Source organism: Zea mays, chromosome 3 (assembly GCF_902167145.1).
Source record: "Zea mays cultivar B73 chromosome 3, Zm-B73-REFERENCE-NAM-5.0, whole genome shotgun sequence".
In the NCBI taxonomy this organism is placed as follows: domain Eukaryota; kingdom Viridiplantae; phylum Streptophyta; class Magnoliopsida; order Poales; family Poaceae; genus Zea; species Zea mays.
This window is the reverse complement of record NC_050098.1, coordinates 3,731,770-3,753,031: the sequence shown is the minus strand read 5'-3', so window position 1 is coordinate 3,753,031 and position 21,262 is coordinate 3,731,770. Positions and strand designations below refer to the sequence as shown.

Below are 21,262 nucleotides of genomic sequence, written 5' to 3'. Positions count from 1 at the left end.
CATCTCCATTGGCTGCAGAAGATCCGGGCGTCAGGGCCGTATAAAAAACTACGCGCCCCCAATCCTCCGCACCGCACCCAGAGGAGGCAAGGAGCCCATCCACATCCACCTGGTCCTGCTCTCACCACACCGCCGCGCCAATGGCGGCTCGCCGGCAGCACCGCCGCGGCTTCCCGCTGGTCCCGCTCCTGCTCTCCCTCCTGGCCGCCGCCGCGTACGGCCGCCTCATCTCCGACGGCGGCCCGTCCGCGCAGCTCCTCTCGGTGATCCGCCTCTCGGGGTCCTCGCCGGCCGCGGGGGCGGCCGCCAAGGCCGAGGAGAAGTGCGAGCAGTCCTACGGGTTCCTCCCCTGCACCACCACCGTGCTCGGGAACCTCTTCCTCGTGCTGACGTACGGCTACCTCATGTACAAGGCGGCCACGTACCTGTCGGCGGGGAGCGAGCTGCTGCTCGAGATCATGGGGCCCGGCCTCGTCGGCGGCCTCCTCCTCCCCATCCTCGGCGCCCTCCCCGACGCGCTCCTCGTGCTCGGTTCGCTCTCCGTACCCCTCGCCCGCCTCATTTCTGTGCTTTGATTTGACGAGTCGCCAAGCATTCAGTTGCCTTCTCCTAGTCCATAGTTCCAGTCTGTCTAGCGTTAGTTTCCGCTGCGCCGAGCTTGCTTCGTTCGCACTTTCAGCCTAGAAAGGATCGCTGAACTGAACTGCTTTTGCGTAATCGTAGTGGTGATGGAGTTGAAAACATGGTTTCACTTTCATTTTTTTTAACGCGTTCCTGTTGCCTGCTCCTATTTCTTTTGCTTTAGATCTGACCTTCCTAGCAGTCTAATTTGCTTTGGTGCTAGATCAGAGTGTAAGCCTTTGGTCATTATTCCAGCGATAAAGCCTGGCCAGCCTTTTCCTTCTTCTGAAATTCATCAGTTAGTTAGATTTAGCTTTTTAAAAGCTCCATCAAAGCATTTTGACCTTTAACCTTTTCCTTTCACTTCTATTTGCCTCCCATAATTGACCCCCTTTTAATTTATTACAGCAAGCATTAGTACGCGTTTATTGTTTACCGAATCATAGGCTTCTTTGCTGTGAAATTGTATCTAAGGAAGGTTGTGTAATACTCCCTACTTAGAAAAGAGTACCACTTCGTTGCTACACTGGGTTGCAGATTCTGATGTTAACATAATATTAGCACAGTAGATCAGATCTCGATGCGATCTGGAGTCCATGTACCAATGAGGCACGGGCCTACGTAGACTTAATTATGGATATACCATAGCACCTTATGCCTACATCGACTTAATTATGTGTTGAAGGCTAAAATGAGCCTTGCGGACGGTCCGGCCCTGAGGCCGGACGGTCCGCGGTGGCGGCGCGGACGGTCCGCGCGCGCGCAGAGTCAGTTAGGGTTCCTAGTTTCTCGCGGGATTTGTTGCCTAAAACCGCGGGATTAACTCGGGAAACAGTTGGAAACGGATCCAGACCTCCCCCTTTATATAGATGAAGGGCTACGGCCGATTGAATCCCCCATCAATCGAACAAATCAAGTCTATTTCTCGTTTTTACCTTACGCATTAGGAATAGTTCTAGTCTAGTTCTAGTTTAGCCTCTCAATCTCCAAATTCTCCGTCTCTCTTCGACTCTACGTCGATTAGAGGAGTCTAGGTCGGCCTGCCGAGCCTAGACGACACCTAGGATCTCTCCTCCCCGACGGGGTCCCTCCCGGGAGCGAGATCCAGGCGCCGACGGCGACCTTCGCCACCCCCTGCGCACGCGCGGACCGTCCGGCCTGTAGGCGCGGACCGTCCGGCCGTCAGGCAGGGAACCTTTGCCCCTGCTCCAGGTCGCGGACCGTCCGCGCCTGTGCAGAGAGCACCGCCGCCGGTTCTTGTTGAGTGTTTGGCACTCGAAAAAGGTGTCAACATACTTTTTGGCGACTCCGCTGGGGAAGGTGTTTAGATCTACTAAAAATCAGACCCTCAAATGGCCGGTTCTAAAGATCACACCGATATCTCCCCGGACAATATCCTGAAGCCGGTTGTTGAAAGTCTGACAGCCGATGAGCAACAGCAATACGAGGACTACATGCGTCAAGCGACGGAGAAATTCTTATCACAATACACGGTGGATCGCCACCAGAAAGTTGTCAAACATGGAGAGACCGACGTCGCATCTCTTCTATCTTCGCTTCAAGTCCCCAACGTAAGTAAACCCGACGACATCCAATTTATTAAACAGTATGTAGATCAGCAGCAGGATCAAATGAAACAACAGATTGTAGGGTTAGAAGAGTCAATTAGAAAATTAACGCGTACGTTGGAGAAGTCTGTTGCTCCTAGTTTTCCATCATATGAGACTAGTAACAGGATATCTATGTCTAATACATCGGCAACAAATGGGGATTTGCAGCCCCAGCCATTATATGGTATGCCGATGAACTCATATACAGGACAAGTACCACCACCGCCATCCCTGCTTGGTAGATTGGCACCCATGAACACGGTCGGACCGTCCGAGCTTCTGCCCGGACCGTCCGGCCCATATGCAGACCGTCCGGCTTGCTCTGCCGGACAGTCTGGGGCCGCCCTAGGACCACCGCCGTCCCTGCTTGGCAGACCGGTGACCCTGGACGCGGTCGGACCGTCCGAGCTTCTGCCCGGACCGTCCGGCCCTTACACGGACCGTCCGGCTTTCCCTGCCGGACAGTCTGGGCCTGCCACAGGACTACCACATGGCGTCCCGATAATGGCGAACGCAACCGATCAGTTCGGATTTACCACCGGACAAACTGGATACACATACGCAGAACCTGTTGTTGCACACCATGCACCAAATTATTACACACCTCAGCAGCAGTATGTTTCGCCCTCTACATATTTAAACCATAACGTACCATACAACCACAGACCGATCAACACTATCGATCGGTCACGGCAAGAAGGCCGGTATACTAATACCCGACCAAATGAGCCCCACAGCCCAGGGTCCGGTGGTCTGCCACCGGGTGCAATGGAAAAAATTAGGGAAGAGATGACCGAACTATTTCGAGATAAGTTCGGAGTTAGTGTAGCCAGAGTAGGGCAATCATACCAAAAGCCGTATAATCACCGGTTTGACACTGTCCCATATCCACAAGGGGCAAGGATACCAGAATTTTCTAAGTTTTCTGGTGAGAATGGGAGAAGCACACACGAACACATAGGCCAGTTCCTAGCACACCTAGGTGAATTGGCCGATGGAGAAGCATTTCGTGTTCGGTTATTTTCTCTATCCCTTACTGGTACCGCTTTTGCATGGTACGCCGCCCTGCCTCCTAATTCCATTAATTCCTGGAATGAGTTAGAAAGTAAATTTCATGAACATTTCTTTGCCGGGGAATATGAATTAGGACTAGCTGACTTAGCATCAGTTCGACAAGGACGCGAAGAATCGGTTAATGATTATATCCGGAGGTTCCGGGACACTAGAAATCGATGCTTTCGGATCCATGTCGCAGACAAAGAGCTAGCAGGGTTAGCTTTTAATGGGTTGCTATCCTACTTAAGAGACAAATTAGATGGGACCCAGTTCTTTTCGATAGCCCAGCTACATCAGCGGGCTTTAGCCTGTGAAAGCCGATTTAAAGAGACATCAAAATCGGCCGCCCGTACTATACATCTAATAGAGCGTGATAGTTCAGATGATGAATCCGCAGATGTATATACCGTTGAGTTTATTTGGCCAACAAAGGCCAAATCTTCAGCATGTTCTTCCTTACAGCCGGTTCAAAAGAATCGGCAAGAAGAGATTAAATTTACCTTTAATGTTGCCAAATGCGATAAGATATTTGATGAGCTACTTAAAAATGACAACATTAAATTAACTCATACTATCCCTCCTATAGATGAATTAAAGAGACGTGCTTATTGTAAGTGGCATAATTCTTTTTTTCATGCCACCAATGACTGTAATGTTTTTCGTCGACAGGTACAATCGGCCATAAATGAGGGCCGATTGGCTTTTCAGGAAATGCAAGTGGACACACAACCATTTCCTGTTAATACAATAGATATCGCATGCAAAAAGATCTTAGTTCGGCCCGAAATGGCCGATAAAGGCAAAAGCAAAGACATAATCATTGGTAGTCCTCGCACGTCGAATATATCACAAAAGGAGATTGTTCGAAAGGCTCCGGACAATAAGGCTAAAAAGTCCGGAGGCACCGGGGGGCAGGCACAATTAATGAGTCAAGCACGACAGCCTGTCCTGAGCATCACGGACGATCTGGCACCTACGAGCGGACGGTCCGGTGTTCAGATAGACGGTTCGGCTAACTCTGCCGGACAGTCCGCCTATGCCCAAAGGCGTCAGCCTCCACACAAAACCTTAAAAGGGAAGGAGACACAACGGCGAAGCACAAATGGTCGACTGATCAAAGCTGACTCTACTGTTGATCAGTTGCTCTCCAAAAATGCTAGCAAAAAGACCATTCCACGTGATCGGTCAACAAAGAAACCCCGGTCACCTACTAAAACGAAACGGCCGAACAAAATGGCCCAAAAGGCGACGCGACAAGCATCGTCTGTTCATCCTATGAGACCAGGGTACTTTCCACCCGTTTATTCATCGTCGGTATATTGTCCTACCCAAATGTGGAATAACATGGTGATGAATGCATGGTACATGTATAGTCCCTTTGTCTATCCAGGCTGGGGGGCACCTCCATTCTATTCATTTTGATCCATTAATGAAATGGTCATGGCCGAGAAAGATACAATCCAAAACGGCCTTTATACATTGGTGCTTTATTGAATGATCTCTATTTTGAAAAGCCGATGACTTACATCAGGTTTAGTTCATATGCTTTTGGTTCGTCAACCTTCACCAAAAGGCAGGGGGGCATATGTTGAAGGCTAAAATGAGCCTTGCGGACGGTCCGGCCCTGAGGCCGGACGGTCCGCGGTCCGGACGGTCCGCGGTGGCGGCGCGGACGGTCCGCGCGCGCGCAGAGTCAGTTAGGGTTCCTAGTTTCTCGCGGGATTTGTTGCCTAAAACCGCGGGATTAACTCGGGAAACAGTTGGAAACGGATCCAGACCTCCCCTTTATATAGATGAAGGGCTACAGCCGATTGAACCCCCCATCAATCGAACAAATCAAGTCTATTTCTCGTTTTTACCTTACGCATTAGGAATAGTTCTAGTCTAGTTCTAGTTTAGCCTCTCAATCTCCAAATTCTCCGTCTCTCTTCGACTCTACGTCGATTAGAGGAGTCTAGGTCGGCCTGCCGAGCCTAGACGACACCTAGGATCTCTCCTCCCCGACGGGGTCCCTCCCGGGAGCGAGATCCAGGCGCCGCCGGCGACCTTCGCCACCCCCTGCGCACGCGCGGACCGTCCGGCCTGTAGGCGCGGACCGTCCGGCCGTCAGGCAGGGAACCTTTGCCCCTGCTCCAGGTCGCGGACCGTCCGGTCCCTGGTCGCGGACCGTCCGCGCCTGTGCAGAGAGCACCGCCGCCGGTTCTTGTTGAGTGTTTGGCACCCGAAAAAGGTGTCAACATTATGGATACGACATAGCACCTTGCGGTGCTGTACAACAACCTCATATGATCATATCATTATTCTGGTTTGGGCACCACATCGTTATATTTATTTTCATCCGATTCTGTTAACAGAATGGTTCGCTACTCCTACAGCCATTTAAAAAAGGAAAAAGGTTTATCCTGATCTGTTTGTTGATCATGTTACAGTATCTGGCCTGTCCGGGAGTAAAGAGGAGGCACAGAGTCAGGTACTGATCGGAATGGGGCTGCTTGCTGGTTCCACCGTCTTCCTCCTCACCCTGCTTTGGGGGACCTGTGTCGTTGTTGGCAAATGTGACCTTGGGCCAAACCGTGAGGCAGTTGATGTAACAGACACCAAGGGCTTCAGCTTGACTGGTATAATGCTTTCCCTTATGCAACATGTTTCTAATGGAGACCACCTAATATAATGGTAGTCTCTGTCATGTACTCAATCACCAGTCCTGAACAATCGTCTCCTTTTTTACTGACTGGCAAAACTGGTGGCAGGCACTGGTATTACAACCGACGTGCAGACCAGCTATGCAGCGCGGATCATGGGGCTATCTGTTATCCCCTTCATCATCGCTCAGTTCCCAAAGATGTTGAAGACCCACCACGGGCAGCGTCTAGCTATGTTGCTGGCCCTCATTGTGTCATTCTTGCTCGTGCTTTCCTACTGTCTGTATCAGGTAAGTAAAATCAGTCTCCTGAGAGGATAGCAGGTTATAAGATTTGTAAGGATAACTTCGACAGTGAAATTGGATCCTCAAATCTTGCACCAGGTTTTCCAGCCTTGGATTCAGAGGAGGAAGCTTGCATACGCAAAGCACAAGCACGTGATCTCTGGGATACTGAGGCACGCCCAGATGCAGTCACTCGGCCGTCTGCTAAACGATGATGGCACGCCCAATGACGACGTCATCAGAAAGTGCGTTCCCCTGAACATCCTGTTGTTGCATAACCACGGTAGGATAGGAGAGCACTAATAATAATTCATGGAGATGGAGATGGTGATGTCATGGACCTTTTCTTATGCTGACGCGCAGGCTGTTCCGCAAGATCGACATGGACCAGAGCGAATCCCTGTCCCGTGCTGAGCTGCACGCCCTCATCGTCGGTATCAACTTCGAGGAGGTTGACTTTGACAGGACGGATGCGGTGGACAAGGTCATGGACGACTTCGACACGTCCCGCAACGATGTCGTTGAGCAGGAGGAGTTTGTGCAGGGGATGAAGAAATGGCTCAACGAGGCCAAGCGCAGCGTGCCCGTGGGCGGCGCCTTCTCCACCAAGTTCATCAATGAATACCACGAGGTAATCTGCTCCGCCCCCGCAGCCTCCGGTAGGCTTAGGAATTGTGGACGGCAGTGGGCAGAGCACTGATGAATGGAATGGAACGGAATGGAATTTGTCCAGAGGACGAGGCAGGAGCACAACGAGCTGGTTGACAGGTCCGATGAGGCGGTGGAGAGCGTGGAGAACCCCGGGTGGTGCATCGCCAAGGCCGTGGCGCTGCTGCTGCTGGGCGCCGCCATCGCGGCCGCGTTCGCGGACCCGCTCGTGGACGCCGTCCACAACTTCTCCAACGCCACGCACATCCCGTCCTTCTTCATCTCCTTCATCGCCCTTCCGCTCGCGACCAACTCCAGCGAGGCCGTCTCCGCCATCATCTTCGCCAGCAGGAAGAAGCAGCGGACCTGCTCCCTCACATTCTCCGAGGTACGTACGTGGTCGGCGTTGCTGCACCTGTACCACTGACAAACACCCAACGTGGGCGACTGATGCGCCGTCCGCAGCAGACATTTTTTTATGACGCTTCTTCTTGGTTGACTGATCGGCAGGTGTATGGCGGCGTGACGATGAACAACACGCTGTGCCTCGGCGTGTTCCTGGCGCTCATCTACTTCAGGAACCTGACATGGGACTTCTCGTCGGAGGTGCTCATCATCCTGCTCGTCTGCGTCGTCATGGCCCTCTTCACCAGCTTCCGGACCACGTTCCCGCTCTGGACCTGCCTCGTCGCCTACATGCTCTACCCGTTCTCGCTGGTCCTCGTCTACATCCTCGACTACGTCTTTGGCTGGTCATAGGCTCTCATCGGCGCCTCGAGTGAACACGACCCTGATTGGAGCACCTGGGTTTTAACAGCCGCCGGTGTTTCTGCTTGACCTTGTAATTTTGACTCATGTGAAGCTATCTGTCCAGACTTCTTATATTTCTTTGTGTATCCAAAGCACGCACGTACTTCGTCAAACAGCAGCTGCATGTTTTCAGCTCCCTTGTCTGTACGTACATATTGATTTTATTTTACCTCAATTGTTAGAGTTGTTTGTTATAAAGTTTAAACTAAAATTTACACCAAACCGGTTAAAACACATATATAGGTTTAAGGCCCTGTTTGTTTTCTTCTAGGATTATATAATCCAGCTTAGGATTATATAAACACTTAAAGACTTGCTTATGGATTATTATAATCTAGGGCTCTGTTTGTTTACCCTTGAGATTATATAATCTAGCTTAAATAAGTTAAGAGACATATATAAACAACATAGATTATATATTCTAAATATCTAAATTATGATAATCCATAAGTAAGTCATTAGGTGCTTATATATAATATATATGAGCTGGATTATATAATCCTAAAAAACACAAACAGGATCTACATATTTAAATTATAGTATATTGTTTATTTGTCTTTTAATTTATTTTAGCTAGATTATATATAATCTAGAGGGTAAAAACATATACATAAACATCCAGACATCGAGACAAGCCCTACCGAACCGGTATCAAATAAATGGTTTCCGTTGAAGAAAAGGCCAATTTTTCATCTCCTTAACTTGACAAATATTATAAAAAAAATGTGCTACATGCCTTTTTGCCTATTGTTTTGTAAAACGGCTTCAACTCCGTGAAAAATTAAGCTGTCATTTAGAAGTCCGAGTCCTAGTCTTGCCAAATTGGCCCTTAAATCAAAGTCATAAAAAATAAAATCATAAATTCTGGCACTGTTTGGTAAGACTTCACTTCAAAATTACAGCTTCACTATAAAACAACTCCAACATATTGTTAAAGTGGGTCATTTCGCTTCCACATGTACTCCAGTTTTTGTAATAACTAATAACATGCTGGGTAATTTCCGTATAACTTCATGAGTAGGTTACCCAGCATGTTATAGCTACGTATAGCTAGACCTTTGAGGAGTTTCGAAGATTTCATAAAACTAGCATTTGGTTTTATTTTTTTTAAAGTTAGAGCTCGTATAGCTAGACCTGTTTAGATAGAAGAAGCTATAACATAACTAAAATTCTTGAACTGAACCCTAGATCAGGGGTCACTAGATCGTAAATAGAAGTATAGAACCATAACTGCAAAAATCATTAAAAAGAAACAGACAGATTGTGGTTGACCTGAAACGGCGGCTTGCGTATAGACACTTCCAGTGCCATCATAGACTCAACGTCGACATGGTTTCAGAGGCAGAGCAACTACAGTAGCACTTCCATAAGAGAACTACCTGCACCTGATACGAACAAGCAAGAATGAAATTCCTAAATTATCAATAAAACGAAGTTCAGGGTACATCAATGTGGATACGAGTCACAGCTTCGCAGAGAGCACTTCTTTTGAGAATGCCCTACAAGATGACATCGTCCACACTGAACGATCCGTTTCGGCCGCTTCATGCTCTCGATCTTTAGAATCTTCATCTTGGGTCGACCAGGAGGCCTCCGGATATTGGGTGGGCTGAGCATCATCACATCGGCCTTGCTGGCCACACCTTGTAACCCGGGAGAAGAATTGCTCCAGTGGCTCCTGTCTGGAATTGGATGTATTGGCTGCGAATATGTTTCTCGGTACTTCATTACACTGAAGCAGTCATGAGCATAGAAGCGCGGGTCTTCGCCACACGAAAGCAGCGCGGCGGTAGCATGTGCGCATGGAATGCCGTAGATTTGCCATCGGCGGCATGAGCAGGACCTAGCTTCAGTGTCCACGATGTTTGTCCGCTCCGACGACACGATCTCAAACTCCACCTTGTTTGCTCGAAGGACCTGGTAGCACTGCGAGTCATGGATGGCTTCTGAAACAAGTTTCTCAGCTGACGGAACAAGAACTGAGTTGTATGACTGTGCCAAGTTCTGACGCTCAGCAAACCAGCAAGTCAGTTGGTGCCTTATGTGCTCGATGGCCTGCACGATGGGAAGTTCGTGACAGTCAAGCGACAAGTTGTACAATATCTCGGTTATCCCAAGACTAAAATGGCCGTATCTGATACCCTGAAAGCAAGAGACTGCCCACAGGTTTGGTGGGAAACGCTGTAACCATGGCATGACATCTTGAACTCGCATCATTTCATTTACCTTTGCATCAAATTCTGATGCTGTGAGAGCATAAACAGCACTCCAGAAAAGGTTAAGCAGTTTAGTATTCTTGAACTCGTCAAGGAAACTCTCGCTCACGTATCTCAGGCAAAAACCATGAAAAGCAGTGGGGAAATTAGATCCAACTGCTTTAACCACTTGCCGCTTTCTCTCAGAAAGTATAGTCAAGACCGGCATCTTATCTGTGTTAACTCCAAGCATCTTCCTCAATTCCGATATAAACCAATTCCAGTTATCATCACTCTCAGAATCAACAACACCAAATGCTAGAGGGAACATCATGTGATCAGCATCAATAGCTGAAGCACAAAGCAATGTCCCAAGATACTTTCCCTTCAAGTCAGCCTTGTCAATTTCTAGAAGGGGCCTGCACCCATTCAAGAAACCATAAATGGATGCATGAAACGAGACAAACAGCCGCTGGAAGGCATTCCCTGGTCCAATACCTCCATATGTTGCGACGCTACCAGGATTCGTCTTAACAATCTGCTCACAGTATGCAGGAAGAAGGCGGTATCCATCCTCAAGAGTACCATTAACTGCAGCCATGCTTCTCTCCTTTCCACGCCATGCCTGCATATAAGAAACAGCGACACCATGCTGCTCCCGAATATCCTGCAGTATCTCCTTTGGCTTAATCTGAGGGTTATCCCTGAGCCTTGCCTCGACAGACCTAGCAACCCAACCAACAGTAGCCTGCTGATGATGCAGGTTCAGAACACCCTCACATTTGTGGTCCCCATGCAAAGTCCTGACAGTGAAAGTTGGAACACCAGGGCACTTAGCGATGTGCACACGCCAAGGGCAACCTTCTTTTGAGCACTTTGCGATGAAACGGCTACGATCAGATTTCACCACACGGAGCTCATAGTGCAAAGCAATGGCCATGTCCTTGACAGCCCTCCGACAAGTGTCAACATCTGCAAACTCTTGACCGATGACAAGAGTTTGCACACCTGGTATAAGGCTCTGCTCTGACTGGACCAAAATCTGGTTGCCTTCCATCAATGAGCAGACCCACTAGCCGAAGAATATATATTTCTCTGAATCATATAAAACTTTCAAAAACCTTGATAGCAACAAATGTGAATTATCCTTTTAGCTGCAAAATACTGACCTGCACAGCATTAACAAAAGTAAATTATCATTAAATCAACAATAGAAAGTTTCGTACAATACAAGGAAATGGGCTTATGGCTACCCATCATTCGGTACAAACATTAGATTAGTGTCCTGCCTATTGGTTACTAGATTAGACCATCTGCTTTGTATTGGAGTGTAGAAAGTGTATCTATATAGCAATTTAGCATCCTGTTTCTGGTAGTAACGTCATCAGTTTGCTAATGGATTTGTGGGCAAAGTTTCCTGAAATTAAAACTTGAGACAGATAGCCTCCCTCTAGGCCTTGACAGAACCACCTCTCCAGGAGACCCAACATGCCCAAGTGTGGCCAAATTTAATTAAAAAAAGTGTGACCTCAAAATCGTTTGAAGTCCTTTAGTAAACCTACATTGTATGCTGGTGATACCTTTGGCTACACCTGCAGAATGGACTACGCAAATATGTATTTACCAAAAAAAAAAAAAAATAGCATCACTGACCAAGGGAAAAGACTGCTGTTCAAGCAAGCCTTATGCGAAGCGTGGAAGCAAGCCTCCCGATCCTTTAGATCATGGTCCAACCATAGATCACATTTAACATTTAAACCCCCACCAGCTCACGCAATTTGATCAAAAGTTCACTTGATAAACTATGGTTGCATATATGGTTGAATCATGATCTAAATACCCAGGGGGTTCGCTTGCATGCTTGCACCTAATACTTGCTTCACATAACTAAGTCCGATTAGATTTGCAATGGTGGGCAGTGGACACCATCAGCTTCCTGGTAATTCAAGTCGGCACATAAATGGTGAAAACACATTTGTCTCCAGTAATGGTTTGTTCCTCTCAAAAAACAAAACAAAACAAAAAACCAATGGTTTGTTTTTACCTTTGCTGCTTCCTCCCCTTTCTCACCAATAAATTACGAATTGAAACTTTGTGCTAAGAAGCTACTTCACTTATTCAGCAACCATTTTTTGGAAGAGAATAAACAACTATCGAAATGAAAATCCATAAATCTGTTGCGTAGGGGTTAAGTTAAACTCATGGTTTTTGGAGGATATATAGATAATAGTACCCCGACCACAAACAACCAGACCCTCAACAAAATTATAGATCCAAACGGACATAAAAATCGAGAGCCCTCTAGCAAGCTAGGGATTCCTTACCAATGAAAGCAAAAAACAAGTGCCAGCACAGACAGATCTACGTTCCACGCCCGTGCACAAGAGGGCGGCAGCAGGAAGGTGGGTAGAGTGCTTCGCTTCGGTGGAAGGCGGTGCGGAGGAGTTCGCGTCCCGGGGAGAGGGACCGCCGATGGACGTGATGAGAATAGCAAGCCGCGATGGGAGCGGGCGAAGTGGATAAGCGGCGTCGGTCGGTTTCGGCGCCGCGCCGCCGCGCCGGGAAGGGGAGAGGAAGGATCAAGGATGGGTCAGTTATGGATGGGGTCGATGTTTTTTTTTTTTGGGGCAATTGTGTTCCTGTCCTGGATGAAAGTGCAACTGTGATTTTGCCCCTCAAAATTCGACTTTGTGATTTCGGGCCTCTTTTTTGAAAACGAAATACAAGTCTGCCCCTGTTTCTGTTAGATGCAGTAACGGTGTGAATTAGGACATCAAAAGACAAATTTACCCTTCAGTTATAATTGTGATTTTGTCCCTCCTTTTGAATTGGACTGTTCTGTAATTGTGATTTTACCCCTGATTTTCACACAACAGCTTAGCAGTATTTCAAGAGCTTTTTGACAATATTTTGACTGTATTGCAACAGAATTTCGATAGTATTTTCAACAACAAAGATAGATATAGAATAACACAATGTCACATAACAAATCCAACAAAGTAGTACATATGGAGTTCAACAAAAGTCTCACAAAAGCATGACAAAGTACCATGAACCCATTACATTGTCATACAAAAGAAACAACACCTCATGATGCTATCTTGATCATTAAATTCCAAACCATTGTGCAAGCCTCCCCCCTCTTCCTCTTCTTCCTACACTTCCCCTTCCACTTTCACTTGCACTTGCAGCACTTGTGCTTGGAGCACTTGTGCTTCCACTTCCAGGAGCGCATGCAAGAGCACTTGTGCTTGGAGCACTTCCACTTCCACTTCTAGAAGCACTTCCCCCACTTCCAGTACCACTTCCCCTTCCACTTCCACTTTCAGAAGCACTTCATATAGGAGAATAAAAATTAGTTAACTGCTATTTGTATGGTAATCATCTCTAAAATTAGTATAGCATAGCAGAAATGACTTACTTAGATGTGTGAGCCACATTTGGATCATTACTACCCACTGCTGATGCATTTACTGAAGATGAGAGCGTCACCCTTCTCTCTTTTGCTGTAGGACCTCCTTGACATGTCTTTGCTAAATGACCTAGTTCATTACATTCAGTGCATCTCCTCCTCTTCTTTGTGCCAATCTCATCAGATGCTTTGATTCTACTCTTTCTTGGCCTCCCTGGTTTCCTCCTTAGTTTAGGCTTGCAGATTTTATAGCCTAAATCAACACGAGCCCACTGATGCTTGGATGTAATTGCAAGGAAGACACCCGCATATGTCTTTCTCAACCGATCAACAGAGAAGTATTCATGAACAAATTCTTCCATCTGAACATCTCTACTAAGCTTCGCAATAACACTCAAAGCATGGTTACACGGCTTCCCAGTTACTTGCCAAACCCTACAACTGCAAGTCTTTTGATCCATGTTGACTGAATGCCTTATTGTGGACACAGTAACTTCAGCAGTAAAACCTCCACATATTAAGACTTCATGATCCTTTATAGCCTTGCTTTTAGCATTTAAATCCTGAATGATAGATGGGATTATTGTGCCCTGCATGTTTCTAGCTATCTTTTCTCTTTCAACAAACTTATTGATGATCATCTGCCTTATCTGATCAAGCATGTCCACAATATGTTTGTCCTTGGTTTTTACCACCCAACTATTAAAACATTCAGAGAGGTTGTTATTGATGTAATCTACCTTAGATAGTTCACTGAACTTACTTCTTGTCCACACAAATGGATGATTATCATCCAACCATGCAATGGCATCTGGAGCCTTCTCTTCTATCTTCCTCATATGGTAATTGTACTTCTCAACGGTCCAACTTTTTGCAGCTGCCCACATATTTTGAGAGAAAAGTGCCCCTTTGTACTGCTTCTTCTTCATATTCTTCCATAAATGCCTCATACACTCTCTATGCTCCACACCAGAATACACAATATGGACAGCCTCCTCAAGTCCTTTGCACGCATCCGTACTGATAACCAGACCTATATCTCACAATAGTACTATGTTAGCATTTGAATTTCAGAAAGCAAGTTAAAATAGAAGTATTGTTGGATGCCATACCTGTCGGATAACCAATAGCTTTCTTCAAGTTCTGAATGAACCAAATCCAACTTTCCTTAGACTCTGTCTCTATTACTCCATAAGCCACTGGAAACAGTCGGTTATTTCCATCAACTGCAACAGCTGACGCCAATTGACCTCTTGACCTTCCTGTTAAGTGAGTACTATCCATGGCAATATAGGGTCTACAACCTTCAACAAAACCATCAATGCATGGCTTAAGAGCTATAAAGAACCTCCTGAAACAGACATCACCTTGACATGTTTCAGTGTCTAGCTCAACAACACTACTAGGGATAGATCTCAATAGCTCAACTTGATAGGTAGGCAGCAAATCATAGCTATCATCCCACTTTCCGTTTATCATGTCAAGCGCCCTCTCCCTGCCTCTAAAGACTCTATCGTATGGAACTACTATCTTGTACTTCTTCTTCAATTCGTCCTGCAGGAACTTTGGTCCAGTTGTTGGATCATCCCTCAACAAATTGACCACTCTATCAGCAACCCATCTATTTGTAGCCATATTATCTGCACAATTGTTGTACGAACCACATGTGTGCTTTGGTCCATTTGTCTTAACCTGCAGACATAGAATCAAAACATTAGTATTCCCAATAGCTGAAACCTGCAGAAAACATCTACTATGTAAGTATCAAGATTACCTTGCAACCGACATATTTTTTGGTACTAGTAGAAGCATGAAAGCGCCATTTGCATCCCTTGTCCGCCCTCTTGCATTTGGCTGTAAATCTTATAGCATCTCTCTTCACAGTCTGAAAACCATGGTCATTCAAGATGGCATGGTGTAATACTGCTGACTTGCACTGCTTAGTATTTGGGAATACCACACCAACATCTATACATGGGTCATCAACATCATAAACAAAATTAGGGACATCATCGTCATCATCCTCATCTACTATTTCAGTGTCAGGATCAAATTCAGGATCAGAATCAAAGTCAGAGTCCGATGATGCAGCCATTTCACTGTCATAGCTGCTATCACTGAACGCTCTAAGTGAATCGGTATCAGAATATGCACCCTCGTCATCATGATGTGAACCCTTAATTTTAGATTTTTTGCTCTTATTAACAGCTTTAGCCATTTTGGTGCTCTCATTTGTGGCTTGGTGCGGATCAGCAGGATGGTCTACACATTTCTCATTTGTCAATCTCTTCCTCACTCTAGGATGACACCGACGTTTGGTAGGTGAAATTTGCAAAGGCCCATCAAAATCTTTGATTTCAGCATCAATATACATAATCCCATTCTCAAGATTAAGATCAAACCATTGTAGAAGATGTTCATCAGTTTTTATCTCTACAGCAATATCATCAAAGGTTGAACGCCATAAGCTTATGTACTGCTTCGAGCCCCATATGAAATTGTCACCTATGTAATCTACCAGAGTGAGCAGACCACATTTTTGTCTTTCTAAACGAAATGGTGACAAAGTTTTAGCTTGACAATAGCGCTTTGGTTCCCCATCCGGTAAAGCAGCATAAGAACCAACTCTAACAACAACTTGCAAATCACTGGACCTACAAAGAACAATTTCTTGAAACCTATCACAACCTAATTCGCCATTACCAGTAAACCAACAAATGTAACATCAATTAGTCTAACCTCAAGTCATTTTGGGAGTCCATACTGCAAGTAGAAGCTGTTGGCGTTGCCTCTCCTGCAGAGCAGCTCGCGTCGCTTCTCCAGCCCAAGCCGTGCGTCGGACCGGCGTCTCCAGGCACCGACGAGCGTGCGCTCGACCAGCCAATGCCGAGCCACCTCTCCAGGCGCTGCCGAGCCGCCTCTCCAAGCGCCGCCGAGCACGAGCGCCCTCGTCCAGGCGTTGCCGAACGCGTGCGCCCGCGTCCAGGCGTCCAGCGCCACCGAGCGCGTCCGCCCGACCGGCGCCGCCGAGCCAGCTATCGCCGAGGGCGTGCTCCCTCTCCGTGCCGCGCCGTCGGTGGACCAGCCGCTTCAAGATTTGCTGCCTAGGGTTCTTGGGAAGTTGGGATAGAGCAGAGATGAGAGCTTCGGGACGGACTCGAGCGGATTAGTGTGCTGTAATAGATAGAGGGTAGTATGGTCATTTCATATTTTCATTTATTTTTTAAAATGGATTTAATCCAATTTGCAGTAACGGTAACAGAAACAGGGGCAAACGTGTTTTCCGTTTTCAAAAAAGAGGCCCGAAATCACAAAGTCGAATTTTGAAGGGCAAAATCACAGTTGCACTTTCATCTAGGGACAGGAACACAATTGCCCCTTTTTTTTCCTATCACTGCAAGGTTTATATAAAAAAAACTCAAATCGGATCATAGTTATATTTACCATTAAATCTAGTAATATACAAGCGGGTATATTTTAATCCGTTTGATCTAGATCCAACGACAGATCATATTTAGCACTTAAACCCTTCCACCACCACATGATATAGTTTTATAAAAAACTCCTTAACAAACCACAATTATATCTACTGTTGGATATAGATCTAACGGACTAAAAAGTCTACTTGTACGTTTATACCTTATACCTGTTTGCATATTAGTCGTTGCCTTAAATCATAATCCAATGGACCACTTACACATTAAATCCAATGAATGCTTACACATAATGCATGATTACACATTAGTCGTAGCCCTAGTATTATACTCATGTTCTAAAATATCAATCGTTTTAGCTTTTGGTTTTTATGTGTGTAATCAAATTAATGATAATGAATCTAGATATATATAAAACACATACATCAAATATTATATACATATATTAGTTATCTAAAACGAATTTTAATTTGAGACGGAGGGAGTAGTACTTATCTGAGAGCACCTAGAGGGGGTGAATAGGTGATCCTGTAAAATTTCAACACTAATAGCCACAAAACTTGGTTAAGTGTTAGTGCAATAGAACCAAGTGGCTATAGAAGAGTTCTTGTGAAACACAATAACCACAGAGAAAAACAACACAAGAGACACAATGGTTTATCCCGTGGTTCGGCCAAGTATAACACTTGCCTACCTCCACGTTGTGGCGTCCCAATGGACGAGGGTTGCACTCAACCCCTTTCAAGTGATCCTATGATCAACTTGAATACCACGGCTTTTCTTTGCTTTTCTCTTTTTCCCATTTACGAGGAATCTCCACAAGTTGGAGTCTCTTGCCCTTACAACAAAGATCACAGTGAAAGCACTAGAGTAAGGATGGGAAGCAACACACACAAATCCGCAGCAATACACACGCACATAAGCCAAGACTTGAGCTCAAATGAAGCACAACGAGTTCACAGCTAGAACGGAGCTCAAATCACTAACACAGTCGATCAAGTGCGCAGAGACGGAGTGTGGAAGACTTAGAATGCTCAAAGTATGCTTCGGTGACTCCTCCATGCGCCTAGAGGTCCCTTTTATAGCCCCAAGGCAGCTAGAAGCCATTGGAGACAATCTTGGAAGGCTAATCTTGCCTTCTGTCGGGTGGCGCACCGGACAGTCCGGTGCGCCACCAGATAGTCCCTGTAGCTGTCCTGTGCACGATCTCCTTCCTTTTCTGGTGCATCCGACCGTTGCAGATTTGTGGCAGTTGGCGCACCGGACTGTCCGGTGCACACCGGACAGTCCGGTGCCCCCTGCCGACCGTTAGCGCGCCCACGCGTTGCGCGAAGATTGCGCGACCGACCGTTGGCGCAGTCGACCGTTGGCTCACCGGACAGTCCGGTGAATTTTATCCGTACGCCGTTGAACTTTTCCCGAGAGCGACGACTTCGCCGCGGACGACTCACCGGACAGTCCGGTGCACCATTGGACAGTCCGGTGAATTTTAGCCGTACACCGCCGTCGAGTCCCGAGAGTGACCTGTTCACCGGAGGCTGGCCTGGCGCACCGGACACTGTCAGGTGCACCACCGGACATTGTCCAGTGCACCACCGGACAGTCTGGTGCACCCAGACCGAGTAGGAGTTGGCTGTACACTTCCCCAATCCATTTTCTCCTGTTTCTAGCACTTAGACACAATACATTAGTACCCAAATCAATGTACTAAGTCTAGAAACGTACCTTGTTATATGATTTGCACTTCTTCAATCTTTGGCACAAATTAACACTTAGAGAATAGGTGTTGGGCACTTAATCACTAAAACACTTTAGAAATGGCCCAAGGGCACATTTCTCTTTCATTATCTATGCGCCTCTAATGCACGAGTTTCCATCGTTTTATGTCACGTGTGACGTGAAGACTTTGTTTCTCTTTCACGTCTCACGTAACAACTAGATAAACTTCTTTTCGTGTAATAGGATAACGATAACAAAAATAGGCTAAACTTCCATGTATATAATCGGATAAGATAGCAATGCCACTGCTTTACAAAGTCTTCCTCTCAACTCATTTGGAAAAAGGTTCTTTCGACTGACCGAATGATCGATGCTCCGTGACATGCAAAAAAACGATCAGGCAAAGTCCAAGTCCCCACATTATCCGACAACCAAGTCCGAGCATGGTGGCTGAAAGTCGCCTAGAGGGGGGGGGGGTGAATAGACGGAATCTAAAATTATAAACTTAAGCACACACTACAAGCCGGAGTTAGCGTTAGAATTAAAATCGAGTTCGAAAGAGAGGGCAAAAAACAAATCAAGGGCAAATGAAGCGGATGACACGGTGATTTGTTTTACCGAGGTTCGGTTCTTGCAAACCTACTCCCCGTTGAGGTGGTCACAAAGACCGGGTCTCTTTCAACCCTTTCACTCTCTCAAACGGTCACCTAGACCAAGTGAGCTTTTCTTCTTAATCAAACGGGTCACTTAGACCCCTACAAAGACCACCACAACTTGGTGTCCCTTGCTTTGATTACAAGTGCCTTGAGAACAAGAAAGAGGAAGAAGAAAAGCGATCCAAGCGCAAGAGCTCAAAGAACACGAGCAAAACTCTCTCTTCTAGTCACTAATTGCTTTGAGTGGAATTGGGACTTGGAGAGACTTTGATTCAATCTAATTGTGTCTTGTATTGAATGCACTAGCTCTTGTATTGAGTGAGATGTCTGAAAAACTTGGATGCATTGAAGTGTGGTGGTTGGGGGTATTTATAGCCCCAACCACCAAAACAGCCATTGGGGAAGTCTGCTGTCGAAGGGTGCACCGGACAATCCGGTGCGCCAGCCACGTCACCCAACCGTTAGGGTTCTGACGGTTTCGATCGTTGGAGCTCTGACTTCATGGGGCACCAGACAGTCTCGTGCCGCACCAGACAGGTGTTGTTCACTGTTCGGTGTGCCTTCTGGCGCTGCTCTGACTCTGCATGCACAGACACGCACTGTTCACTATTGCTTTTGCAGACGGCCGTTGGCGCAGTAGCCGTTGCTCCGCATGGCACACCAGACAGTCCGATGAATTATAGCGAAGCGGCTTTTCCAGAAACCTGAAGGTGGCGAGTTCGAGTTGATCTTCCCTGGTGCACCAGACAGTCCGGTGCGCCAGCCCAGGGCACACTTCGGTTTTCTTTTGCTCCTTTCATTTGAACCCTAACTTGTTCTGTTTATTGGTTTATGTTGAACCTTTGGCACCTGTAGAACATATAATCTAGAGCAAACTAGTTAGTCCAATTGTTTGTGTTGGGCAATTCAACCACCAAAATCATTTAGAAAAAGGTTTGACCCTATTTCCCTTTCAATCTCCCCCCTTTTTGGTGATTGATGCCAACAAAAACCAAAGCAAATATATGAGTGCAGAATTGAACTAGTTTGCATAAGGTTGGTGCAAAGGTTGCTTGGAATTAGACCAATATAATCATTTCAATAGATATGCATGTATTGCTTTCTTCTATTTTAACATTTTGGACCACATTTGCACCACTAGTTTTGTTTTTGCAAATTCTTTTGCAAAATCTTTTCAAAGTCCTTTTGCAAATAGTCAAAGGTATATGAATAAAATTGAAAGAAGCATTTTCAAGATTTGAAATTTTCTCCCCCTGTTTCAAATGCTTTTCCTTTGACTTAAACAAAACTCCCCCTGAATGAAATTCTTCTCTTAGTGTTCAAGAGGGCTTTACCAATTGAAAGAAGATTAATTATTTTTAGATACCAATTTGAAGAATACTAACCAATTGAAAACTTCTTTTAAAAACTTTAAAATTGGTGGTGGTGCGGTCCTTTTGCTTTGGGCTAATACTTTCTCCCCATTTGGCATTAATCGCCAAAAACAGAGACATTTGAGAGCCCTATTTTAATTTTTCTCCCCCTTTGGCAAACAATATATGAGCGAAAGATTATACCAATGTGGAGAGATGGCGGAATACCGGCAAAGAGTAAATAATACTGATGGAGTTGAGTGGAAGCGTCGTCTTTGTCGAATACTCCATTTCCCTTTCAATTCTATGACTAAGCATAAGAATATACTTGAAAACACATTAGTCATAAATATAAAAGAGATATGATCAAAGGTATGTAAATGAGCTATGTGTGCAAAGTATCAATCAAAATTCCGAGAATCAAGAATGTTTAGCTCATTCCTAAGTTTGGTAAAGGTTTTCTCATCTAAAGGCTTGGTAAAGATATTAGCTAATTGTTCTTTGGTGTTAATATAGGCTATCTCGATATCCCCCCTTTGTTGGTGATCTCTCAAAAGTGTTACCGAATGGCTATGTGCTTAGTGCGGCTGTGTTCAACGGGATTATCCGCCATGCGGATTGCACTCTCATTATCACATAGGAGAGGGACTTTGCTAAATTTGTAGCCATAGTCCCTGAGGGTTTGCCTCATCCAAAGCAATTGCACGCAACAATGGCCTGCGGCAATATACTCGGCTTCGGCGGTGGAAAGAGCTACTGAGTTTTGTTTCTTTGAAGCCCAAGACACCAGGGATCTCCCCAGAAACTAACAAGTCCCTGATGT

The 21,262-nt window shown here is 46.0% G+C and overlaps 2 protein-coding genes across 2 annotated transcripts; one reads left to right on the top strand and one right to left on the bottom strand.

Annotated features, from left to right (window-relative positions):
• Positions 1-70: 70 nt before the first annotated feature.
• On the top strand, positions 71-7,844 carry LOC103649588 (uncharacterized). The gene is made up of 7 exons (NM_001323593.1): positions 71-531; positions 5,717-5,905; positions 6,038-6,219; positions 6,313-6,458; positions 6,577-6,844; positions 6,947-7,249; positions 7,372-7,844. Exons 1-7 carry the CDS (start codon positions 141-143, stop codon positions 7,618-7,620), a joined length of 1,728 nt encoding a protein of 575 aa, NP_001310522.1. The 5' UTR covers positions 71-140; the 3' UTR covers positions 7,621-7,844.
• Positions 7,845-8,915: 1,071 nt separating this feature from the next.
• LOC100191723 (uncharacterized) lies at positions 8,916-12,471 on the bottom strand. Its single transcript, NM_001137152.1, has 2 exons — positions 12,191-12,471; positions 8,916-11,035 (listed from the first exon to the last, which is right to left on the bottom strand). Exon 2 carries the CDS (start codon positions 10,921-10,923, stop codon positions 9,118-9,120), a length of 1,806 nt encoding a protein of 601 aa, NP_001130624.1. The 5' UTR covers positions 10,924-11,035; positions 12,191-12,471; the 3' UTR covers positions 8,916-9,117.
• Positions 12,472-21,262: the final 8,791 nt, after the last annotated feature.